General features: G+C 44.3%; 1 protein-coding gene across 1 annotated transcript in view; it reads left to right on the forward strand.

The window, feature by feature from the left end:
* LOC117530103 (astrotactin-2) overlaps positions 1-27,483 on the forward strand; it is a 362,187-nt gene that overhangs the window by 180,671 nt on the left and 154,033 nt on the right. Inside the window, exon 9 of the mRNA XM_034193043.1 lies at positions 23,983-24,107. Coding sequence (XP_034048934.1) covers positions 23,983-24,107 — 125 coding nt within the window. The remainder of the gene's footprint in view (positions 1-23,982; positions 24,108-27,483) is intronic.

The raw sequence follows: 27,483 nt of genomic DNA on the forward strand, positions 1-27,483 counted from the left end.
AGAGACAGAAATTGCTAAGATTTTTTTATTGATATCAATTTGGATTATTGGTCCAGTTCTTTACTGATTCCTTATCAATTTTCTGTGTGGAAAAATGTGAACCTGCACAGTTTTTCAATGTCAATGCAGCTGTTTTCCTTGTTGCTAAATGCAGAGTTTGACATTAGGACATCGTATCGCATAATGTGTGAGCTTTTGCAAAGCACAACTGTCATAAACATTCCGGCATTGATAACAACTGAGGCATATGATCCCAATGTATTGAAGGATTTGGAACCAGTTTTCAACTGGAGCTGGTTCTTAAATCCCATCCCTAGTGAACATAGTAATCAGTCCCTTTGGATGCTCCCTTGTTTTCACTTGGGCTCCTCACAGCAGATCCAACGTGGATCATCATGCTGATTTGCCACGTGTTTTACGCCGGATGCCTTTGCTGATGCAACTCCACATTGCAAGGAGAAAAGTGGCAGGGGTGGGGTTTGAACCAGGAACCATGCACACTAACCACTTGGCTCCCACCCTGCCTCCCATCCCTACTGCGCATAATATTGATAAGCGGTAAATAGACTGCAGTTATATAGCGCTTTTCCATCTGAATCAGAAGCTTGAAATGCTTTACAATGGTGCCTCACATTCATGCATTCATACACCGATGTCAGGGTGCTGCCATGCAAGGTGCTCACCTCAAACCAGGAGCAATTAAGGACCTTTCCCAAGGGCCCTTACTGATTTTTCCAGTCTGACAGGGGCTGGAACCGAGAATTCTCTGTTGTCAAGCCCTCCACTTAACTAGTAGACCAGCAACCAATCAGTGGCACATGTCATTCTATTTAAACCAGTGGAATATTTAAGTGTGCCAGGTGCGTAGCACTGTGCAAGTGAAAGGATTTCTGGTACAGACGTTCCATGCTGAATACATGACTGTGAGGTGCACCAGCTTTGAAGTTATTATCACATTATTTATCCTATGTGTTTACTGAACAGGACATTTTTGTTTGTGCATAGCTTTGGAAACGCTACAATAAAAACGTGGGTCTGCTGGATTTTTTCTTATCAACTCTTTTGTTTTGCGCATTGATTCTTGGGAAAGCCTCATATGAATAGTCATTATTATTACAATTAATAATGAATGTATGATTTTCTGTATATAATTCGCACCAGAGTATAAGGTGCAGGTCCTCCCAAACCAGCAAAAAAAACCAAAAACAAAACAACAACAAAAAAAAAACTGTGATTTGTACTTAGTGCAGTAGTTACCAGATCTTCTCTGAGTGGTTTCATTTAGTAACACAACTGCGACGTCAGCTTGAATAAGATGATGTAGCCCAGACTGTCAAGGTAAACATCTGTGATTAGTTTATTATGCCATTATTTCGACAGCAACCACATGCTGCCCTTTAATATTGCGTTCATTTTTTACCCGGGGCTCGTGTCCCGGGTGACACCGGGTGCTTTGTCTTTGTTACAACTCATCCGACAGGCTCCTCTCTCATTGAGCATTTATTCAAATTACACAGAGCTTATTACATGCAACTGGATCGACTAGACAATGCGGCCATCATAAATCTTTGGTTATTTAGTCCACCAAATTGGCAGACGCTTCAGATGGGAAAACGTCATGAGGAGAGACAGGTGGGTAGTTTGGGTTGACTGATACTAAATGTTTAACTCAGAGATGATGAGGTGTAGTAATGCAGTTGTATTTATTCAATTCCCCATCTATTACTTTCTCTTCATGTTTTACTCCCACTTCTACTGTAAGCGACGTTGATGTTTCTGATGATGTTTCTGGATACATGTTGTGAAAGTGTAGGTACACGGACCCACAACAGGGGGCGCAATGAACGGACAATGGAGAAAAGTAAGAACAAGTTTTACTGTTGTGAAAATAGCACAACTGATACAACAATTAGCAATTTGGAGATGTAAGCCGAAATCTGCTGGTGTCTTGTGGGCAGGCCCGAAGGTAGGAGACGTCCGTCCTAGTTGAACCGGAACCACCCAGATCTCCTCTGCCACCGAAACCCAGAAGTACTGGAACCGCCAAGTCCCGAATTCCCAGGTGGCCACTGCCTCCGCTCGTCGGATCCGATACTGCTGGCGGGAAAGAACACAAACACACAGGGTGGGATGCGACCGCACCCGGTAGATGAGAGGGGCAAAGCCGCCTCCACCTCTTGTCACACTGAAGCAGGAAAGGTGAGTACTTATCTGAACACAGATATATGTTGCAGAGGTGATTACCTGAAACTCAAGGTGATATCTCGGCACTGAGGTGGAGACGCTGTCCTGCTGATATACCTCCGTACTGAGTGAAGTCAGCTGTGTCCAGTAATGGGTGACAGCTGTCACCCTGGCTGCTCTCATCAGGCGGCGGCGCCCTCTGGTGCCTGGAGCCCGCACTCCAGGCAGGGCGCCCTCTGGTGGTGATGGGCCAGCAGTACCTCCTCTTCAGCGGCCCACACACAACAGGACCCCCCCCTCAACGGGCGCCTCCTGGCGCACGACCGGGCTTCTCCGGATGGCGACGGTAAAAGTCGGCCAGGAGGGCCAGGTCCAGGATGAAGCTCCTCTTCACCCAGGAGCGTTCCTCGGGGCCGTACCCCTCCCAGTCCACCAGGTACTGAAGACCCCGGCCCATTCGACGGACATCGAGGAGCCGACGCACGGTCCAAGCCGGTTCCCCGTCGATGATCCGGGCAGGAGGTGGTGCCGGACCCGGGGTGCAGAGGGGTGAGGTGTGATGGGGCTTTATCCGGGAGACATGGAACACTGGGTGAATCCGCAGCGAGGCCGGCAGCTGAAGCCTCACTGCGGCGGGATTGATGATTTTGCGGATTTTAAAGGGACCGATGTATCGTTCTTGGAGCTTGGGGGAGTCCACTTGAAGGGGAATGTCCTTGGTGGACAACCACACTTCCTGCCCAGGACGATACGTGGGAGCCGGGGCCCGCCGCCGGTCTGCATGTGTCTTCGCCCTCGTCCGGGCCTTCAACAAGGCAGAGCGGGCGGCACGCCACACCCGACGGCACCTCCGTAGGTGGGCCTGGACCGAGGGCACACCGACCTCTCCCTCGACCACCGTAAACAAGGGGGGCTGATACCCCAAGCACACCTCAAACGGGGAGAGGCCGGTGGCAGATGACACTTGGCTGTTGTGAGCGTACTCGATCCAGGCCAGGTGGGTACTCCAGGCCGTCGGGTGCGCGGCTGTCACACAGCGTAGTGTCTGCTCCAATTCCTGATTCGCCCGCTCTGCTTGCCCGTTGGTCTGGGGGTGATACCCAGACGAGAGGCTGACCGTGGCCCCCAGTTCCCGGCAGAAACTCCTCCAGACGTGTGAGGTGAACTGGGGACCGCGATCGGAGACGATGTCTGATGGGATGCCATGCAGACGGACGACGTGGTGGACCAGGAGGTCCGCTGTCTCCTGGGCCGTTGGAAGCTTCGGGAGGGCCACGAAGTGGGCCGCCTTGGAGAAACGGTCCACTATCGTGAAGACGACGGTGTTTCCCTGGGACGGCGGGAGACCCGTGACGAAGTCCAGTCCGATATGGGACCAGGGGCGATGAGGCACGGGCAGTGGCTGTAGCTGCCCTGAGGTCTTCTTGTGGTCAGCCTTGCCCCTGGCGCAGGTGGTACAGGCCTGGATGTAGTCCCGGACGTCGGCCTCCAGGGATGCCCACCAGAAGCGTTGCCGGACGACTGTCACGGTCCTTCGCACCCCTGGGTGACAGGAGAGCTTAGAACCGTGACAGAAGTCCAGGACTGCAGCCCTAGCCTCTGGTGGGACGTATAGTTTGTCCTTTGGTCCGTTTCCGGGGTCCGGGACACGGGTCAGGGCCTCCCGGACGGTCTTCTCCACGTCCCAGGTGAGGGCGGCCACGATAGCGGACTCCGGGATGATGGGATCCGGGGGATCCGACGGTTCCGTTTTGACTTCATCCTCGTGCACCCGGGACAATGCGTCCGATCTTTGATTCTTGGTCCCGGGGCGGTAGGTAATCCGGAAGTCAAAACGGCCAAAGAACAGTGACCAGCGGGCTTGCCTGGGGTTCAGACGCTTAGCGGTCCTGATGTACTCCAGGTTCCGATGGTCAGTGAAAACCGTGAATGGCATGGCTGTTCCCTCCAACAGATGTCTCCACTCTTCGAGGGCCTCTTTCACAGCAAGGAGTTCCCGATTGCCGACGTCATAATTCCGTTCAGCGGGGGTCAACCTGCGAGAGAAATAGGCACACGGGTGAAGGACCTTATCGGTCTTCCCGCTCTGGGAGAGCACCGCTCCTATCCCTGAGTCCGAGGCATCCACTTCGACCACTAACTGGCGGCTAGGATCGGGCTGCACCAGAACTGGTGCAGACGAGAAGCGCCGTTTCAACTCCTTGAACGCGGCCTCGCACCGGTCCGACCAGGTGAAGGGAACTTTTGGAGAGGTCAAGGCTGTCAGGGGGCTAACTACCTGACTGTAGCCCTTAATGAACCTCCTATAGAAATTAGCAAAGCCGAGGAACTGTTGCAGCTTCCTACGGCTTGTGGGTTGGGGCCAATCTCTCACCGCCGCAACCTTGGCCGGATCCGGGGCGACGGAGTTAGAGGAGATGATAAACCCCAGGAAGGACAAAGAAGTGCGGTGGAACTCACACTTCTCGCCCTTCACAAACAGACGGTTCTCCAACAACCGCTGCAGGACCTGACGGACATGCCGGACATGAGTCTCAGGATCCGGAGAAAAGATGAGTATATCGTCTAGATATACGAAGACGAACCGGTGCAGGAAGTCCCGCAAGACATCGTTTACCAACGCTTGGAAGGTCGCGGGAGCATTAGTGAGACCGAACGGCATGACCAGGTACTCAAAATGACCTAAGGGGGTGTTAAATGCCGTCTTCCATTCGTCTCCCTTCCGAATCCGAACCAAATGATATGCATTCCTAAGATCCAGCTTGGTGAAAATCTTGGCTCCATGCAAGGGGGTGAACACTGAATCCAACAAGGGCAACGGGTATCGGTTGCGGACCGTGATCTCGTTCAACCCCCTGTAATCAATGCATGGACGAAGTCCGCCATCTTTTTTACCCACAAAAAAGAAACCTGCGCCCATCGGTGAGGTGGAATTCCGGATCAACCCGGCGGCTAATGAGTCCCGGATGTAGGTCTCCATTGATTCGCGTTCCGGCCGTGAGAGGTTGTACAGCCTACTGGACGGGAACTCACTGCCTGGAACCAAATCAATGGCACAATCGTACGGGCGGTGGGGAGGAAGCGTGAGAGCCAGATCCTTGCTGAACACGTCAGCGAGGTCATGGTACTCCGCTGGCACCGCCTTCAGATTGGGCGGGACTCGGACCTCCTCCTTAGCTTGGGAGCCGGGAGGAACCGAGGAACCGAGACACTCCTGATGGCAGGTTTCGCTCCACTGCACCACTACCCCGGACGGCCAATCAATCCGGGGATTGTGCTTAAGCATCCATGGAAACCCTAAAACCACACGGGAGGTGGCCTGAGTCACGAAGAACTCGATCACCTCCCGGTGGTTACCTGACACCACCAGAGTTACTGGAGGTGTCTTATGCGTGATTGGTGGGAGTAGGGAGCCATCTAGTGCTCGAACCTGCACAGGCGAGGTAAGAGCCACCAGAGGGAGCCCTATCTCCCTGGCCCATCTGCTGTCAAGCAGATTCCCCTCAGAGCCCGTGTCCACCAGTGCTGGGGCCTTCAGGGTTGAATCCTCATACAGGATTGTGACTGGGAGTCGTGTAGCAATGTGGGTGTGTCCCACGTGAATGTTTTGGCCCACCCCTGGCCCAGTCTCTAAGGGCGGGCGTTGGAGTTTAACCGCTCGGGGCAGTCGTTTGCCATATGCTCACTCGAGCCACAAACATAACAAGCTCCGTGGGCTCGCCTCCTTTGTGCTCCAGGTGCCCTAAATGTTGCCCTGCTCGTGTCCATAGCTTCGTCAGCAGGGGGAGCCGTAAGCGCACGGAGCGCAGGAACAGAGGAGCGTGGGGAGGGCGGAGCTCGATCGGACCCGGAAGGGAGAGGGACGACGCGTGCCTGGCCACGCCCTTCGCCTCGTTCCCGACGGCGTTCTTCTAACCGGTTGTCGAGTCGTATGACTAGATCAATGAGCCCATCTAAATCTCGCGGTTCGTCCTTAGCCACCAGGTGCTCTTTTAGGACCAGAGACAGTCCGTTTACAAAGGCAGCGCGGAGGGCAGTGCTATTCCAGCCGGATCTCGCCGCCGCGATGCGAAAGGCGACTGCATAGGCAGCTGCGCTCCGACGTCCCTGTCGCATGGACAGTAGTGCAGTTGAAGCGGACTCTCCTCTGTTGGGATGATCGAACACCGTTCTGAGCTCCCGTACAAACCCATCGTAAGTATGAAGGAGCCGAGAGTTCTGCTCCCAGAGCGCTGTAGCCCAAGCGCGTGCCTCCCCGCGAAGCAGGTTTATCACATAAGCTACTTTGCTAGCATCCGTCGCGTACATCACGGGACGCTGAGCGAAGACGAGCGAACACTGCATAAGAAAGTCCGCGCACGTCTCCACACAGCCTCCGTACGGTTCTGGAGGGCTTATGTATGCTTCTGGGGACGGAGGGAGGGACCGTTGAACGACCAGTGGAACGTTACTTTCGCACGCAGGGTCCTCGGGAGGGAGAGCCGCAGCGGCGCCCGAAGGGCGTGCCTCCACTTGTGCGGCGAGAGCCTCCACCCTGCGGTTTAGGAGAACGTGTTGCTCGGTCATTAAATCGATCCGAGAGGTGAAAGCGGTGAGGATCCGCTGCAACTCACCGATTACCCCTCCCGAAGCCTCCGCCACGTCTTGGTCTTCCAGTGGCCGTTCAACAGCCGGTTGACGCCCCTCGGGATCCATGACGCTGGCCGAGATATCCTGTTGTGAAAGTGTAGGTACACGGACCCACAACAGGGGGCGCAATGAACGGACAATGGAGAAAAGTAAGAACAAGTTTTACTGTTGTGAAAATAGCACAACTGATACAACAATTAGCAATTTGGAGATGTAAGCCGAAATCTGCTGGTGTCTTGTGGGCAGGCCCGAAGGTAGGAGACGTCCGTCCTAGTTGAACCGGAACCACCCAGATCTCCTCTGCCACCGAAACCCAGAAGTACTGGAACCGCCAAGTCCCGAATTCCCAGGTGGCCACTGCCTCCGCTCGTCAGATCCGGTACTGCTGGCGGGAAAGAACACAAACACACAGGGTGGGATGCGACCGCACCCGGTAGATGAGAGGGGTAAAGCCGCCTCCACCTCTTGTCACACTGAAGCAGGAAAGGTGAGTACTTATCTGAACACAGATATATGTTGCAGAGGTGATTACCTGAAACTCAAGGTGATATCTCGGCACTGAGGTGGAGACGCTGTCCTGCTGATATACCTCCGTACTGAGTGAAGTCAGCTGTGTCCAGTAATGGGTGACAGCTGTCACCCTGGCTGCTCTCATCAGGCGGCGGCGCCCTCTGGTGCCTGGAGCCCGCACTCCAGGCAGGGCGCCCTCTGGTGGTGATGGGCCAGCAGTACCTCCTCTTCAGCGGCCCACACACAACAATACAGTTTTTTTGCTGGACCTCGTCTCTATTCAGTCTCCCTTTGCTCTCTCCACACACCTACACTTAAGCCTTCACCTCTTCCTCTTGTTTGGTACTTCCATTCTTATCACATTTTTTTTTCCCCAGTGTGTTCATTGAAACTAAATGGGTCATTTTCATGTATTATTTTGGCAAAGCTTCTACAATTGGATGTCCTTGATGAAACCAGCAGTTTCTGTAGATCTGGACCAGCTGGGCTGATTTACCACCTGGTGGCCAAATTCATTGTATTTATTGGATAATAAATGTGTTCCTAAAGCGACTGATGTGTTATTATAACACGGGGGAGGGGGGCAGGACTTATATTAATTCCATCTTACACGGAGGTATGTTTTTTCCCCTGGCTGCTTTTTCTCTATTTCACCAGAAGTCCTATATAGGCCCTGAGGCCCACTGGTGCTGTTGTCACTGACCGAACGGTCCCCCCTATAAATCGGTCCACCCTGCCTTCACTGCGCATGCATCATTTCTGAGCATCAGCCGTGGTTCACCGATTATCACCTCGTTTCTGCTTCAAACTGCACTCCAGTCATCATCTATCTCAGCGACAAATATCTGAAGCTTTTGTGCAACAATCATTTCCACATAAATTCAGCATTATTTCATCATAAAAGACGGGGAAAGCGATCAAAGCGCCACAGTAGCACATCTGAGTCTGACATGCTGCTGTGCCTACGTCATTTCTGAGCGTCAGTAGCAATTCACCGATTGTAGCTGATCTGCTCTGTGACAGCCCGATCCCGTCAGCAGTACTTCCGCCTCTCCAGGACCCAGTTTGAGGACCTCCTGTCCTGTTTGCACGTGCATATGTGAACAAAGAAAAAAAACTGGCTGCTGCTGCAGTTCATCACTCTCCCCTCAAACTCTGTCATAATTGTGTTATAAACCAGTCACCACTTGTTTTATTATACATCTGTGTAGTTAATACAGTTATCTTCACGGATGATTCGTTCATGCGCGCACATGTGAACAACAAAAAAAACTGGCTGCTGCTGCAGTTCATCGCTCTTCCCTCAAACTCTGTCATAATTGTGTTATGAACCAGTCACCATTTGTTTTATTATACATCTGTGTAGTTAATAAAATTATCTACATCTGTGTAGTTAATAAAATTATCTTCATGGACGATTTGTTCACGCGCGCACATGTGAACAAAAAAAACTGTCTGCTGCAGTTCATCACTCTCCCCTCAAACTCTGTCATAATTGTGTTAAATAAATAAAGGACAAAAGGGACATAAGTCCTGCTCACAGGCTGATTGCCAGAGACAGGATATGTCAACATCAAGTATAAACTCAAGACATCTCCACATCACTACATATCCAGTCCCTGATTGGTCATCGCGGCTCGCCAAGATGAAAAAGTTCAGATTTTTCAACTTGGGGAAGAGGATGACGCGACGCAATGCGATATCACGCCACAAACGCGGCAATCGCTCAAAATTGCTTTATTCGCATCCATCGCGTCGCATTGCGTGGCTTGCACTTTTGTGGCGCCACAACGCGTCCTTGCATAGATTCTTTTCCACTCATCTACCTTCTCATCTACTACTTCAGCAACTGGTGAAGGCCAATAGTACATGCAAGTTTTGCCTACCTGCCCCATATAAATGTGTTGTGAAAGTGTAATGACACGGACCCACAACAGGGGGCGTAAATGAACGGACAATAGATGAGCCAAAAATACAACACTTTACTGTTGTGAAGCGTGCACAACGAAATATACACAAATACAGAATTTGGACAGAGTCAAATGTACTAAGGTGACGTGTGGGCAGGCTCGAGGATAGAAGACGTCCGTCCAGAGATGAGCCGGATCCCACACGATTTCCACTGCCACCGAACCCGGAGAATACTGGAGCCGCCAAGTTCCGAGTCCCCACGTGGCCACCGTCTCCGGCTGTCGGATCTGGTACTGCTGGCAGGAAGCAGAAACAATTATGTGTGGGTGTGTGTACACCCACCAATACAATCAGCTACAGTTCCTCAATGGTGGGTAAAACACCTCCACCTCCGAAACAGGAACACAGTAAGACTTAACAGTAGCACCTACTATTTAACTGAATACGGCTGAGAAAATACCTCGAAGGCAAACGATATCTCAGCAGCGGGGTGGAGATGTCGTCCGGCTTTTATGGAGTGGTTGATGAGTTGATGATAGGTGACAGCTGTCAGGAGTTAACGAGTGACAGCTGTCACTCCCGGCTGTCCTGTGAGGTGGCAGCGCCCTCTCGTGCCTGAAGCCCGCACTCCAGGCAGGGTGCCCTCTGATGGTGGGCCAGCAGTACCTCCTCTTCAGCGGCCCACACAACATAAATGGCTACTTTTGTGAAGAGATAGACCTATTTTCTGCAAAGGTGGTTGCCATCCAGGACTCAAAGTAGTTCCATATTGTGGTGAATGGTGCAATGTTGCTTTACTGTGTGGCTCCTCCCCCTGACTTTTGTTTTATTTCAGATGACTCACTTTGCACTTTTATTTGCATAAGATATTAAACAAATGCAACTGAATTAAAAAAAAAAAGCCTTATATACATGATGCTCACTGTGATAGATTACGTGTCCTAGTGTTTCATATAACCACACTTTGAGTTAAGCAGCCTGTTATAATGAACATAACCCAGTGTAATATTTGTAACTTTCAGTTATATTTGTCAGAAAATGTTTGCCAGTATTGTATTGTGTATGGTAATTACAGTGAGCTAAAACATCAAAATCTATGGAGAAAAAAGAAAAAAAGGGGAGAAAAAAATCTATGGAGTAGATTTTAAAAGATTAAAGACATTTATATGTGTTACATACACTAATTTCATAACTATATATAATGTGTGTGTGTGTGATTTTTTTTTTTTTAGCAAAATCATATAAGAAGATGGAAATTATTAAAAGGATGCTGACTCTTGGCCTTTGCATGATGCTGAATAGCTGTATTCTAATGGCTTTGTGTGTGCAGTGCATCCCCCCCACCCCCCCCCTTGTTCTTTTACATTTTGTGTAAACTACACTGCATGTGGAAAGCAGTCACAGTTCTTCACTTTTTCAACATTTTGTTATGTTACAGCCTTATTCCATAATGGAGAAAATGCATGTTTTTCCTCAAAATTCTACTCGTGACACAACATAATGACATGAAAAAGGTTCTTTTTTTTTTTTTTTTTTTTTTTTTTTTTGCAAATTTATAAAAATACAAATTTAATAAAAAAAAATATAAAAAGCACCTTGAGGCAGCTTTGTTGTGATTTAGTGCTGTATAACTGAAATAAATTGAAATTGAATTGAAAAAAATTTAAAACACTAAGAGATCACATGTAGATAAGTATTCACACCCTTTGCTCAATACTTTGATGATGCAATTACAGCCTCAAGTCTTCTTGAATATGATGCCACAAGCTTGGTGCACCTATCTTTGGGCAGTTTTGCTCATACCTCTTTGCAGCACCTCTCAAGCTCCATCAGGTTGGATGAAGACCGTCGGTGCACAGCCATTTTCAGATCTCTCCAGAGATGTTCAATCAGATTCGGGTCTGGGCTCTGGCTGGACCATTCAAGGACATTCACAGAGTTGTCCTGAAGCCACTCCTTTGATAACTTGGCTGTGTGTTTTGGGTTGTTGTCCTGCTGAAAGATGAACCTTCACCCCAGTCTGAGGTCAAGAACGCTCTGGAGCAGGTTTTCATCCAGGATGTCTCTGTACATTGCTGCATTCATCTTCACCTCAATCCTGACTAGTCTCCCAGTTCTTGCCGCTGAAAAACATCCCCACAGCATGATGTTGCCACCACCATGCTTCACTGTAGGGATGGTGCCTGGTTTCTTCCAAACATGATGCCTGGCATTCACACCAAAGAGTTCAATCTTTGTCTCATCAGACCAGAGAATTTTGTTTCTCATGGTCTGAGAGTCCTTCAAGTGCTTTTTGTCAAACTCCAGGTGGTGCTGCCATGTGCCTTTTACTAAGGAGCTTTTTTATCCCATGGGAACTCTCCCTATCCACCTAAGTGGCTCAAGGGAACTCGAGGGAACTCATGTCCTTGCAAACATGGAACGTGTTCTCAAGCTGGGACGCCTGCCCGTTCAGCACCCAGACCAGCGAGTCAGTCTGTGTTATGTGGTCATTCATTTTCGTTATTTGTTATGTAATTGCGTATGTAGGTATTGTCGTAATTATTTATGTAACTATCCTGGCAGTGGTTTCTGTGTTTGTAATGTGTGCACTGAACCGTCATCCAGCTGTCATTGTGCTGTGATCAGCTGACAGGCCCCTCCTCGTGCTGTGTGCGATGAGACCTGGTTGTCCGGCCCCATGTGATCACATCTGTACATACATATAAGCATTTTATGCAGGTGTGCCCCCCAACACACGTGCACATGTGTGAGACACATGCACCACATGCATATAAATAAAGAGACAGATGAACAGATAGACTACAAAGAGAAGTCATACAGATATTAATATCATTCTATTTTATTGATAAATATAAATATTAAACATGGATCATAACACTTGACCAGTTGCTACTAAACAAAAAATGCTGTTAATAGAACCCAACTTAAAACATGTATATACACACACACACACACACACACACACAGTCCCTCAATGCTGTAATCATGAAATATTACGTGACAATCTTGGGGTACAGTTATGGTATGAGTTGGCAAGAATAACAGGAACATGGAGCAAAGAATATTCATGTTATAGTCTTTCATATTTGTCTGATTTACTAAGATGCCATCTACCAAGTGCTAAATTGCCATGGGCTTTCCAAACTTTGGAGAATTGGATTGGAGAACATTTTGCGGGTGATGTACTCAGAATACTTTCACACAGGGTAGCGGGGAGAGTGCAGGCGGTTTTTGGTCTTAAAATCATGACCAATATAAGATTTGTGTTTTCCGCAGAGGTCGGCGTCTTTCCTCTTTGTGATCTTTCAAGCAAAAGGATTTTGTGCCTTCCACCTTCCAGGCTTTCCTGCATTAACTCAGAGACCTCTGACAGTTCACCCAGAATACTACAGGCCTCCTCGTCTTTATAAACTCTCCAACACACCTCCTCTCCTCTCTCCGCTGCACTGGCTCCCAGTTGCTGCTCACACACAGTTCAAATCTCCGCTGTTGGTGTACAAGCTTCAGCAGCTCTGTTTTCTTCTCCTTATATTCAATCAGCACTCCTTTCTCCTGACTCACATCTCACGCTCAGCTGCTTCCTTGTCCATCCTTTCTCTGTGGCAAACAGGCCCTGTGATGACTCTTCTTCAGCTGACAGCGCTGTGGTCGGATGATCTTTAGACCTCAGACATGAAACTAATCTCTGTGTCCAAGCTGGACCCTCATATTCGACACATCCATCACACACAGGCACGATTTTTCCTCATTAAACGTGTCCTTATGTGACACATTTTGCTGTTAATCGTTTTGTACTTTCTCAGTGGTTTTATTCAGTACCTGACATGTGTTGTGAGCCCTCCCACTTAAGAGAACCCTACAGTCGAGAGTGGGCAGCATGGGCACTCAGAAAAGGACAAGAACTGACACAATTTCTCATCTTTGGCACGGAAAAAGAGCTCCCTCTAGTGGTGGATGAATGTCGGTGTTGCTTATCTCTTCCTGCCAGAGTCCACTAAACAGGATATCACATCATCAGTTGTCTTTACCCTTCTGGTTGTGACAGAAATAAAAGAGATGTAGCCCAATTCCCACGTTCACGGGTATGCACACTGGAAGCTTGAAGTGTTGTACATACCTTGGAAAACCTTTGAGAGTACAGGAGGGTGTCCATGATAGACCTGGATATTCCATCAAACCATGGTGGAATTTTTATGATGTTCAAAATGTTCTTTTCTCTTTGGTAAGTCCATGCATGTCTATGGAGCCTGCAGAATTGTTGTACGTGCTGTGAAATCACCCGGCAGATTTTCCATAAGAGCTAAGGTTGTGCTGAAGTTCTAGTACGGATGTTCTAGGCTTATTTTTGCACAGATCACATGGTACAAGTCCAGCGTGTTACATCATCATGGTTATAGACCAGGAACTTCTGTGATGTATATCAGTGAAAGTGAGAATGGGGCTCAAGACTATGTAATGTAGGGGATCAAAGTCATTCACACACCAGGTCAGGGCTGGGCAACTTATTCCAGAAAGGGCCAAGAGGGTGCGGGGGTTTTTTTTGCAGCCACTGACTCCACCAGGTGATTTCACTGATTAACATCACTTTGAGCAGATGGAATCAGTTAATCAGTGAAATCACCTGGTGGAGTCAGTGGCTGCAAAAAAACCCCCGCACCCTCTTGGCCCTTTCTGGAACAAGTTGCCCACCCCTGCACCAGGTCATTCAGACACTCATACATAAAAGTTAGTTTCTGGTCATGAAAAAGGTGTAGAAAGAGTTGAAAAAAAATTTTTTTTTTTCATTTAGAGTCTTTTCACAGGTGTAGGAATCATTACATATTCTTTCCATCTTAATTACTACTTTACAACCAGCAGGTTTGAATTAGGTCCAGCTTAACCAGTTTATATGAAGAACAGGATTCAGAAGTTAAAATACAAATTAGAGCATGATCAAGGGATTTTTTGGGACCGAAACAATACCGATATTAAGGAGTAAAAATTTTCTGATATTCAATACATCTGCTGAAATATACATAAAAAAAAAAAATTCATGATTCCAAACATTTTGTTATCCAACCCTTATCACAAAGAAATATAATTGACACTTGATACTTTACAGTTTAAAAATGAAATTTATTCTAAAAAAAAAAAAAACTAGAGATATAACCAACAACCAACCAACATACGTCATGCTGCCTTCACTCAGATTGACAGTCACTGTGTTGCACCTCAGCACCGGCATAGAAGAGACATCTCAGCTATTTTAGCTCCTTCTAGCTGGTAGCACAACAATCACTTTCCTCTTGTCACAGTAAAATGCCCAGTGTGATTGAAAATAAATGACAGGTGGTTGCTTTGCCTCTGTCTCTTGTAGGTCATGTGACCATGGGGTTATAGAGTCCCAGCCATGTGTGACAGCAATGGAAACAATGCTGTCGGAGCACCTTCCTCTGGACAAACTGCATTCACACCACTTACAGCAGCTGATGTGTACTTCTGTATTATTTATTACGTAAAATAAAACTTTTCATATCTGCAACAATAATGCCGATACTAATATGTTGGTGATAGACTCACATTGTCCGATATTACTGGCCAACCAGTACAGTGAGGCAAATAAGTATTTCAACCACTGTCAATTTTCCTACCTATAAAGAATGGAGATTGAACAGGTGTCTTTTATACAGGTAACGAGTTCAAATAGGTGCAATTAGTGCAGAAAAGGAGGGATTCTTAAAAAAAACTAACAGGGCTGTGAGAGCCAGAATTCTTGCTGGTTGGTCAGTGATCAAATACTTATTTCATGCAATAAAATGCAAATTAATTATTTAAAAGTAATGTGATTTTCTGATTTATTTATTTATTTATTTATTTTAGATTCTGTCTCTCACAGTTGAAGTGTACCTTCCATTAAAATTACAGACCTCTCCATTCTTTGTAGGTGGGAAAACTTGCAAAAATGACAGTGGATCAAATACTTATTTGCTTCACTGTATATCGGTCAGCCTGGAATGAAACAACCAATGAAACAACCAACCAGTGATGATTTTGCAGTGTTATCCAAATGGGAACACATAAATACACAAGTATGGAGTTAATTTTACCTTTTGATATTTTTATTTAAGTCATGCTGTAGAAATTTGTTTTCACTGTGACTTTAAACACGTTCATTTGAGAAATTTTAACATCAAGAACTTAACTTTAAAAAAAAAAAAAAATGATGCCATATATAAATTAAAATGTGTAAAAGCTTGTAGGGGCACATTGTATTGCCCAGCACTGTGTACTGTTTCTGATCAGTGCTGTAACGTGACGATGAGGTTTATACATCACCTGAACAGGCAATTACACAAGACAACATTTATATAGTGCAAGTACCACTCAATTTCACAGTCACACACACTTGAATTAACTGACTTGTAGATTGCTCTGATCCCTTTACCTATAAATACTCGATGTGAGGTGAAGTTGACTGCAGGGTTCCATGCTGACTCACCAACGCAAACAAGAAGGTTGATGTGTGCATGCCTGTGTCTCTGGCTGTTGGAAGGTTCGGGCGCCATTCCATGATATTAAAATACTGTTTTTGTCTCTTGATGTTGTTGGATGACATTCAAAAAGGAATTTGTGTTGATATTGTTGAGGTTAAAAACAATGTTGGTGTAGTTTTCCCCAAAATCATGCTAAAAATTAATTTTGGCAGGGGTCATGGTAAAGGAATTTGATTTTCAACCCAGTCAAATTTGTTGCACACATCAGTGGATCCCATACTTGCTCTGGCAGGGTCAACCAGATGTCAGTCATTTAGGTGAAGGTCTTCATGCTTTCAGGTACTATTACCTAGTTTTTCTAAATCATCTTGTAGATATTCCTCCTCTGTGTCTATTATAAAAATGCTTCTGGTTTGGGAGGAGTGAGCACGGGTAACTGTAAGAAAAAGCAACAAATGCAAACAGAAAAATAAATGGCTAAGCCGCTGGGGACGAGGCACAACAAACAGTTGTTCCATCTTATTTAAGCTGGAGAATTGGCATTGATGCTTGGCTCTGTAGTCCAAGCAAACGATTTGCACATGAGACCTGAGCTCAATACGCTTTAATAATCAAATAAATCATTATTATATTTGAATTCAAATATTAACGTTGGCTGAGCAGAAAACGGGAAGGACGGCTGAATGCATTCTACATATATTTACATTTATCCCTTTAAATGCAATTTTATTGCACACTGCTAGGTGGTGTTTATGTTTTTGATATTCTCATTCAAATGTAGAGAGTTGGGCATTTAAGTCTAGTGAGAGTGGAGGGCAAGGAGGGAGCCCAATGTCCATGGGCTAATGAACACAAGGGTACTGAATGAATCATGAGAAAACATACAAGCTAGTATTTCCCCAAGCAACTTTGGAACCACATGTGTGTTGGTGTATATTTAAATGTGGTGTTGGTGAAAGAAACGGCAAGTTGGAAACATTGTAATTTTGTGTTTGCAGCTCAACTGGGCGCTAATGGGCTCGCATGTGCAGACATGCATACAAGCATACATACAAGCATTTGTATTTGAAAATACTTAAATACATTTTTCAGAGTATTTGTATTTTCTGATTTTGAATTCAAAGTATTTGTATTTGTATTTCAAATACATCGCCGATCCCAAGTATTTCCAAATACTTTTACAAATACGTTTTCAAATACTTTTCAAACTTGAGAATCTCTGTGACACCATGTTGGATATAGATTGTGAGTTTGATTATTGCCTGTGATATTATAATAGTGAATTTGTGATAAAACATTCAATCCTTTACTTAATAGAATTTGGTCATGCTATTTTCACAATAAATTGTCACCGGTTTATCAGTTTTTGTGTTGATTTGTTGTTTATAGTTCATAGAAAGTATTTGTATTTGAAATACTCAAAATATAAAGTATTTGTATTTGAAAAAGTACAAAGTATTTGTATTTGGAATTCGAAAATCTAAAGTATTTGTATTTAAATACAATGCAAAGTATTTGACCCCATGTCTGCGCATGTGTCATTGTAGTGAAAAAGATCTGGTGCATCCGAAGTAGGTAATTTGAGTGGATCATCTACCAAAAGAAAACAAAATCTGTAATGTTCATAAATTCAAACATCAATCAGGGGTTTGTGACTAACATGCGTAACGTGAAGTCTAGCCCTTCGGTGAGGCAAATTGACTCGTTTTATGTGAAATGTAGAAATAGTCCTATTTCAGGAGGATAAAATCGAAAACCACAGTCCAGACGTCCACAGCTCCCACGCTGGCATTACTCTCAGCTGGATTTATGCCCAGCGCCGGCTCACTGGATAAGTGGATTGTTAGAGTTTACTTTTGCGTACTTTTTTGAGTTTGCGTTTGAACAACTCTGTAGTGAATTATAAGCCACTTCTTTTCACTTCTTTCAACCCTGGAATGTGAACGGTGTTGTGAACAAAATGGCTCAAGGAATTCTTTGCACAATGTCAAGGACGGTCCGCATCTGGGCCTGAAAAATCTATAAAAGCCACATATCATCTCAGCCCACAACGTTCTCTGGGCCTTGGTGCGAAGCTGGCTGATTCGATTTGGCAATCAATATGTTTTCTGTGAGCATAAGCCATGGTAATCTTTTTACAGCACCTCTTCCCTGCCTTGCTCCTCTCATCTTCTGCCCTTGAGTCAATCCTTCCCCTCCTCCGTTGTAACACATAGGCTGCTGTGATTGCCTCGGCCGGGCTTTGTGGTTAAAGAGAGGATGAGAGGAAGAGGAAGAGGATGAAAAATTGATGTCAAGAAGCTGCTACTCTCAAACACCCCCCCCAACCCACAACCCACCCTCCAGGAGTCTCAAGGTCTGTGGTCACAGTCATGTCCCATAAAAGTGAATTGTGGGTAAATGGGTTGATGCTGCGTGCCATGATCGCAGAATGCATCAGCAGGAGCCATCTTTTTGACAGGAAATAAGATACAACTGCTGTTTTAATCTAGAAAACACTGTCTGCGATGCAAACGAAGAAAAAAGTTGAACACACAATGACTCTTAAGCGCGATCATCCAAAGAAGCTGACACTGAGTAACACCGCTTGTGATAGAGGTGGAGCAAACCAGATGGTGAATTGTATGAGATAGAAAATTCTGCGCTTTCATGGCTTCATAATTCAGAAAATTTCAACCTTTTCTACCGTTTTCAATAAGAGGATGTTGAGACGACATTGGAAATCTCAAGCTATGAGCGCAGCACCTGTAAATGGTGACGTATGTGGCTTTGAAATTAAAACATTTTCAAAAATTTGCAATGATCCAATATGTTAAATCACAATTTAAAAAAAAAAGTCTAAACTTAACAGAAAAACAACATTTTTGAGAATTGCATATGGGATCAACAGATTTTATAAATTTTTGCAAATAATCATCTGGGACTTGTAACCAAAAACTGGTGTGCATGGATTTGATTGCTCTTTATCATCTTTAGTTTCTGAGATGTGGAAAATTACAAAAGGAACCAACTTCATATGTTGTGCATTTACGATTTAAAACATGTTCTTTTTAGAGATATAATTGTGTTTAGGGTCCACATTGTTATACAGTACATCCACTTGAAATATAGCTGTCAAATCTTTTTTTTGTTTTTCATTTTGAAGGCCTCATAAATCTCTAATTTTGATTTATTCCAGGCATGCACATAGTTGCTAAGAAAGTAACACAAAAAGAGTCTTACAGTGCAACCAGAAAGTACTCACAGCTCTTCATTTTTTTCCACATTTTATGTTACAGCCATATGCCAAAATGGAGTAAATTCTTGTTTTTTTTTTCTCAAAATTCTACTCACAACACCCCATAATGACAACATGAAAAAGTTTTTGTTTTTTTTTGCAAATTTATAAAAAAAAAAAAAAACTACAAAATAACGCGTACATAAGTATTCACGCCCTTTGCTCAAAACTTTGTTGCTGCACCTATGGCAGAAATTACAGCCTCAGGTGTTTTTGAATATGATGCCTCAAGCTTGGTGCACCTATCTTTGGGCAGTTTTGCCCATTCCTCTTTGCAGCACCTCTCACGCTCCATCAGGTTGGATGAGAGTGTTGGTGCGCAGCCATTTTCAGATCTCTCCAGGGATCTTGCATCGGGTTCAGGTCAGGGCTCTGGCTAGACCACTCAGACATTCACAGAGTTGTCCTGAAGCCACTCCTTTGATATCTTAGCTGTGCGCTTAGGGTCATTGTCCTGCTGAAAGATGAATGGTCACCCCAGTCTGAGGTCAAGAGCACTCTGGAGCAGGTTTTCATCCAGGATGTCTCTGTACATTGCTGCATTAACCTTTCCCTCAGTCCTGACTCGTCTCCCAGTTCCTGCTGCTGAAAAACGTCCCTATAGCATGATGCTGCCACCACCATGCTTCACTGTAGGGATGGTGCCTGGTTTCCTCCAAACATGATGCACCTATGCTGGAGCTCCGGCAGAGTGACCATCGGGTTCTTGGTCACCTCCCTGACTAAGGCTCTTCTTCCCCGATCACTCAGTTTAGATAGGCAGCCAGCTGTAGGAAGAGTCCAGGTAGAGCCGAACTTCTTCAGTATACTGATGATGAAGTCCACTGTGCTCATTAGGACCTTCAAATCGGCAGAAATGTTTCTGTACCCTTCCCCAGATTTGTGCGTCAAGACAACCCAGTCTCTGAGGTCTACAGGTAATTCTTTTGACTTCATGCTTGGTTTGTTCCCTGACATGCACTGTCAACTGTGGGACCTTATATGTAGACGGGTGTGTGCCTTTCCAAATCATGTCCAATCAACTGAATTTACCCCAGGTGGACTCCAGTTGAGTTGTTGAAACATCTCAAGGATGATCAGTGGAAACAGGATGCACCAGTGTGCAATTTTGAGCTTCGTGGCAAAGGCTGTGAATGCTTATGTATGTGTGATTTCTTAGTTTTTTGTTTATTTTTTTAATTTGCAAAAATAAAAAAATTTCACATTGTCATTATGGGGTATTGTGTGTAGAAATTTGAGGGCGAAAAATTAATTTCATCCATTTTGGAATAAGGCTGTAACATAACAAGATGTGGAAAAAGTGAAGCGCTGTGAATACTTTCCTGATCCACTGTAAATGAAAAAACTGAAAGATCTGATGCTTTTCCATGTGAGCATATAATGGACTTCAAAGTGCAACTGAATTTTTTTTTACGGTAATACAAAGCCATAACCTGGCAAATAAGCAACTTTAAGCCAACCATTTATCTGTTAAAGATATTTAAAAGTATGGAACAACCCTGCACATTTCAAGCATGTAGCAGGAATATTTCAAAAGTAATGTTTTTTTGAAATTTGCACAATTTTAACAACACTTATTTTTATTAGGTCAGTGGCACCTTTTCTAAAAACCTCTCTCCAATATACCCCTGATCATTTAAACCATTGTTTAGGGTAGTTTTTGTGACTCTCACTTGTTTCTGGGACATAGAAAGACATAAACCACCTGTTTCAACAAATGGCAAAATGTGTTGATGAGACCATGCTATAAAATCAGTATTTACATAACTTATTATCATTATTATTATTATTATTAGAGAGATTAAAGTTTTCCGTAAATTACCAGATTTCCTAATTTGAGACTACTATTTTTTTTGGGGGGGGGGGGGGGGGGGGGGATTGTTGCATAAACCTAGTGCACTAGTGCTGTCTTCCACCGTTTACTGTCATCCATAAGTGCACCATGTTGGAAATATGCTCATTTCCAAAAAAGAAAAACCTTTAACTTTTATCTCTTTGACTATTTTTATTAGTTGGAATTACTTCATCTATCAGCTGCTGAGGCTGTGCCAGTTCTTTGATGTGTGTTGAATTTGTGTGGCTGAATCACTGTGATGTTTTCTTCTTTCTTCCTTAGTATGTGGGTCTTTTCTTCTGCCCTTCTCTCCCACAACTTTGGCTTCTTCTCTCATTATTTTTCTTTCTTGTGCTTGTCATCTCCAACAGAGACACAGATTGTGAGGGGTCTGTTGTTGCACTCGCCTCCAGCACTCCGTTCTCCCCTCATCCTGGAGGAACACTGTTGTTGTCATTCTTTCCCACTTACAGTGGTTTGCAAAAGTATTCAGCTTTGGCATAATACCTGTGAATAATCAGTTTTATTGCCAGTTTTCTTCAAACAAGTCAGGAGATGGATACATGAACATTTCCAAGTCACTGAATATGTCTTGGACTTTATTGACTGTGACAGTCAGTTTATATCAAGTTGTCTGAAGAAAACTGGCAATACAACTGATTATTCACAAGTATTATGCCAAAGGGACTGATTACTTATGCAACCCATCATCTTGGTTTTTATATTTTTAATTAATTTATATCAAGTTGTAGAGATTTACTTTCAGTATGAGTCTAAGGAAGATCATTTTAGAAATTTTTATATTGAGAACCGTGATTTACTTTTTGTATTTAAATGCCATAAACAAATTAAAATGCATGAAATACCAAGGGGCTGAATACTTTTGCAAGGCAGTGTATGTTTGAATGTGCACATACGTACATACATTGTGTATTAAACTCTGGCAATTCGCACAACCGGGAATGGGACATTTAATTCTGTCATGAATTGATGACATAAATTGGTTTGAAGTGAAAATTGCACAAAAATGTGTGTACCTAATAGGCTACACATACACACACACACACACACACACACACATTTGGAATAACACACAAACAGGATATATGTAGACTTTATTGTACTTCAGTACAACATGATCTGGATCATTCTAAAACTGAGGTTCACCCATAGAAACAATTTCTGCCATTGCTTCTGAAGAAATGTACCTGGGACATGCTTGTAAAGTAGAAAAAAAGAGATGGATGAAAAAAGTAAATAATGCTGAAATCCCCTCAAATACTTTAAAGTGGACATCTGGAGAAAGAGATATTTTTGGGAGCCGTAGATAAGCTCCTCTGGGTTTTACTTCTCGTAGATGTTTGAGCAGATGGCTCTGTGATGGATGGTTGCTGTCTTGGAGAATCCATATTTCTTGCATTTTACCATGACAACAACAAACAAAGCACTTCCACTTCAGGGCCTGTGGTGGCGCTGTAGTGCAATGCCATTCTAAAACTCCTAACCTGAGCATTTTGTCCTTTCTTTAATTCTGGTTTTGCTTTACCATTCTCCTGTATATTTACTCCTTTATTTGCCCACAACATTGTTATGTTTCTCCAAGCGATTGCTAGCTTAATGTTGACATTGGCGTGAAGGCGGATGCCAGTGGATGGAGCACACACAATGTGCAGTGTTCATCATGTGACAGAGGAGGTACATATGAAGTGAAGCACAGCTGTTTGTAATTTTTTGTCTAATCTAACGAGCAGCTGGGGTGGTGACCAGGTGGTTGGTGCACTTGGTTTCAGTGCGGAACGTTTCCAGTTCAAACCCTTCCCCTGCCACATTTCTCCATGCAATGTGGTGTTGCATCAGGAAGGGCATCCGGCATAAAATTTTTGCCAAATCAACATGCAGACCCACTTTGAATCTGCTGTCGTGACCCTTAGTAAAAAAAAAGGGAGCAGCTAAAGTGTCTTACTTTTTTATAATCCAACCAGCATTCACAAACAATCCAGCAGGTGGCAGACATGTCTATGGGATAATACATAGGCAAAGCAGAGATGCTTTTGAGATTGGTCTTGTGAGTCAGCGTTAACCACAACTACTCAATTCATCCTCAATATGTGTTCTTTATAATGTTTTGAGTTATACGATGATAGCCATTTTTGTTTTTTGAGTTATTGTTAACACAAACTGAGATGGACTAAGCCTCTTACTAATCTATATTTTTTCTTTATATCTATATCCAAGATGTAATCTGTTAGCAGCACAGAGAAATAGAAAATGTACATTGTATTTTTGGTTTTGTTCAAGTGTTTTTGTTTTTTTAATATATCGTGATTTTATTCATGTTTTATCTTCAACTTCAGGGCCACCATAATTGTACATTTTATCATGCAATACTTTTTGCTCCATGTAATTATTGTAAGACACAGTGGCCCTGAAGTAGAAAAATACATAATTTTTTTTTATGGCAATGCCACTGTAAATGTACACTTTCATGATAGTCCATGTAGCTATGTTTATATGTATATATATTAGCAAGTATGCATTATATATCTTATGAACGCCATTTGATTTTGATCAAATTCAGCAGGTATGCTGGGCCGATAGATGGTTAAGAAATCATTTGATTTTGATTAGGTTTGGTCAGTGTTCAAGCTCAGTGGACCTGGCCCACAACTACAACCCTACAATTTTGCTGAAATTACCGTTAGTTCACATATTTCAGTGTTAACAGACTTGGTTGTTTAAAAGTGCATGTACCATGTATGTGCATGTAAAAGTGCAAACTACCATCCCTGGTTCTCAAGACCAGGCACCTAAGTGGCTCTACTCTTTTTTTTAGATATTTAGATGTACCCTAGTATACACTCGTCAAGTTCTACCTTAGATTTGGAATGTATAATAGAAGATATATCTTACTGAATTTTCATGTAACATTTTTCCTATATTTTCAAATGTAGATGTGGCGTTGCTGTGCTCTCTTAGCACCTTTGCTCTTGTTGGTTTTGTTCACCTGTTTTGCAGGGTGTTATACTTTTAGTTTTATTAGTGTTTTGTCTTTTACATTTGTGTTTGTATTTCAGGGCCACCGTACATTACAAAGACTTTATTGACACATTGCATCAAGTCTGAATAACGAAAACTTTCTTTCCCTTCACATTTGCTCTCAGGGACAACAACTTCATCAAGGACTTTCCCCAGTTAGCAGATGGCCTCATGGTCATCCCCTTACCTGTGGAGGAGCAATGTCGAGGGATCTTGTCTGAGCCCCTGCCCAACCTGCAGCTCCTTACAGGTGCTTGTGTGTGTGTGTGTGTGTGTGTGTGTGTGTGTGTGTGTGTGTGTGTGTGTGTGTGTGTGTGTGTGTGTGTGTGTGTGTGTGTGTGTGTGCGCGCGCGCGCTTGTCTTCTTTTTCACTTTTATTTCTAATAGTCCATTGCTGTTGAGAGCCCCTTTGTTACATTTTTCAGTGCCAGTTGAATAATCTTTTAATGATCCCATTGTACTTAATGCCTTAAAAATTATGAACTGATTAAAACCTCTAGATCTGTCTTGAAATAGTGAAGAAAGCATCATTGTAAGAGATGAGAGATGAGATGAGATTTATTGTCACTGTCATTACATGAGTGCAACAACAACGAAATTACGTTTACACTCCAATTACCTCAGACAAAATACAGCAATTAATTATTACTAGTTTACAGTAATAATGGCACACATCAGAATTAAAGACAACATAGTTACATTTGACATTGTTTATGTGCACTAAACTTGAAGCAGTCCGTCATCTGAAATGAGGCAAAATGGGTGAAGGCTGCAGCAGTAGGGGCCCGCGCCGCCCAGCTTGCGGAGTTGAAGGCTGCAGCAGTAAAAACTGTGCTGCCTTTGAAGTGTCAGGGAGGAAGCCAGGGTGAGGGGAGTGGAGAGACACAAGTGGGGGGGGTTAATAGGGATGGAAGGAGGGAGACATGCGTCGTGTGCAGATGAGTTAAGTTTCTGTCAGTTTCTGTCCATGTGTGCGTAAAGTCTGACGTTGCTAGGCAACAGCAGGCTGGGTGGGAGGGTAGATAGATGAGAAGGGGGGAGCCAAATTTGTTCACCAAGGCCATAGATCCTTCTGGGGGAAGAGCAGGGCATTTGACCTTCTGTAACAAGAGCTGTAATGAGTAACACACACATATATAGATATATATCTATCTATATAGATATAGATAGATATACGAGGGCTGTCAATAAAGTAACGGTCCTTTTTATTTTTTTCAAAAACTATATGGATTTCATTCATATGTTTTTACGTCAGACATGCTTGAACCCTCGTGCGCATGCGTGAGTTTTTCCACGCCTGTCGGTGACGTCATTCGCCTGTGAGCACTCCTTGTGGGAGGAGTCGTCCAGCCCCTCGTCGGAATTCCTTTGTCTGAGAAGTTGCTGAGAGACTGGCGCTTTGTTTGATCAAAATTTTTTCTAAACCTGTGAGACACATCGAAGTGGACACGGTTCGAAAAATTAAGCTGGTTTTCAGTGAAAATTTTAACAGCTGATGAGAGATTTTGAGGTGATTCTGTCGCTTTAAGGACTTTTCACGGTGCGAGACGTCGTGCAGCGCTCTCAGGCGGCGTCATCAGCCTGTTCAAGCTGAAAACCTCCACATTTCAGGCTTTATTGATCCAGGACGTCGTGAGAGAACAGAGAAGTTTCAGAAGAAGTCGGTTTCAGCATTTTATCCGGATATTCCACTGTTAAAGGAGATTTTTTTAATGAAAGACGTGCGGACGGATCCGCGCGTCGGGACGCAGCCGACGCGGTGCGCGGCACAGGAAAAACACCTCCGTGTTGATAACCATTTGTAAAATCCAGGCGGCTTTTGATGGCTTTCAGTGGAGTGAGTATATGAGAAACTGTTTAACAGGCAGGACATGTTCCAACTTGTCCTTAAGGCTTTCAACAGAGGTGTTTTTCCTGTGGCGGAGCGTCGCGGCGGCTGCGTCCCGTCTTTCATTAAAAAAATCTCCTTTAACAGTGGAATATCCGGATAAAATGCTGAAACTGACTTCTTCTGAAACTTCTCTGTTCTCTCACGACGTCCTGGATCAATAGAGCCTGAATTGTGGAGGTTTTCAGCTTGAACAGGCTGATGACGCCGTCTGAGAGCGCTGCGCGACGTCTCGCACCGTGAAAAGTCCTTAAAGCGACAGAATCACCTCAAAATCTCTCATCAGCCGTTAAAATTTTCACTGAAAACCAGCTTAATTTTTCGAACCGTGTCCACTTCGATGTGTCTCACAGGTTTAGAAAAAATTTTGATCAAACAACGCGCCAGTCTCTCAGCAACTTCTCAGACAAAGGAATTCCGACGAGGGGCTGGATGACTCCTCCCACAAGGAGTGCTCACAGGCGAATGACGTCACCGACAGGCGTGGAAAAACTCACGCATGCGCACGAGGGTTCAAGCATGTCTGACGTAAAAACATATGAATGAAATCCATATAGTTTTTGAAAAAAATAAAATGGACCGTAACTTTATTGACAGCCCTCGTATATCTATCGTAGAGAAGCTTGAATGTTCGACTGGACTGGGTTGCTTGACGCGAGGACGTTTCGCTTCAAATCGCAGAAGCTTCCTCAGCTAAAATTCTTGCTCTGGAAGTCTGACTTCTGTCTGACTCTTGTAGAGAAGAATAAAACAGAAGCCAACAAAAGCTGGAGTTTTAAACCTAAACAGACCCTCCTACTGAGAGGCAGACTGCTATAGGCTAGTGACTAAACAATAGCTCTAATTAGGAACTATTGTGCTGTAGTTAGCACACCTAATGGCAGGACAGCTGTCCCTCTAATGATGGGATGGATGCCTTTCTGATGGCTCCCTTGATGACGTGAATGACTCATTACCATGAACAAACGACTGAAACTCCTTTGATCTGAGTACCCCATTGTAAACAGGGGATAAAGTGTGTCTCAGACCCCCTCCCCGGTTAAGGCTGGGTTTCAAACGTTTCACAAAGAATGCCTCCTTGACCCCTCTCTCAAACCATTTCTTCTCTCTGGCCAATATTTTAACTTCTTTGTCCTCAAACGTGTGGTTAGTGTCTTTAAGGTGGAGGTGAAAGACACTAACCACACGTTTGAGGACAAGGAAGTTAAAATATCTGATTTAAGGCTCTCTTTTTCAGAGGAGCTACAGCATCCAAAGTTGTCCTCAATGAGGATATAAAACTATTGACGAGATAATCTATCTCACTCACAGAGTTTAGGTAGCTACTCTGCCCTGTGTTGGTATATGGCATTGGAGAACATAAAGAAGGAATCATATCCTTAAACCTAGTTATAGCGCTTTCTGAAAGACTTCTACTGTAATGAAACTTATTCCCCACTGCTGGGTAGTCCATCAGAGTAAATGTAAATGTTAAGAAATGATCAGACAGAAGGGGGTTTTCAGGGAATACTGTTAAGTCTTCAATTTCCATACCATAAGTCAGAACAAGATCTAAGGTATAATTAAAGTGGTGGGTGGACTCATTTACATTTTGAGCAAAGCCAATCGTGTCTAACAATAGATTAAATGCAGTGTTGAGACTGTCATTCTCAGCATCTGTGTGGATGTTAAAATCGCCCACTATAATTATCTTATCTGAGCTAAGTCACTAAGTCATTTCTTAACCGTTCTCTCACAG

The sequence above is a fragment of the Thalassophryne amazonica genome, chromosome 17 (genome assembly GCF_902500255.1).
Source record: "Thalassophryne amazonica chromosome 17, fThaAma1.1, whole genome shotgun sequence".
NCBI lineage: Eukaryota > Metazoa > Chordata > Actinopteri > Batrachoidiformes > Batrachoididae > Thalassophryne > Thalassophryne amazonica.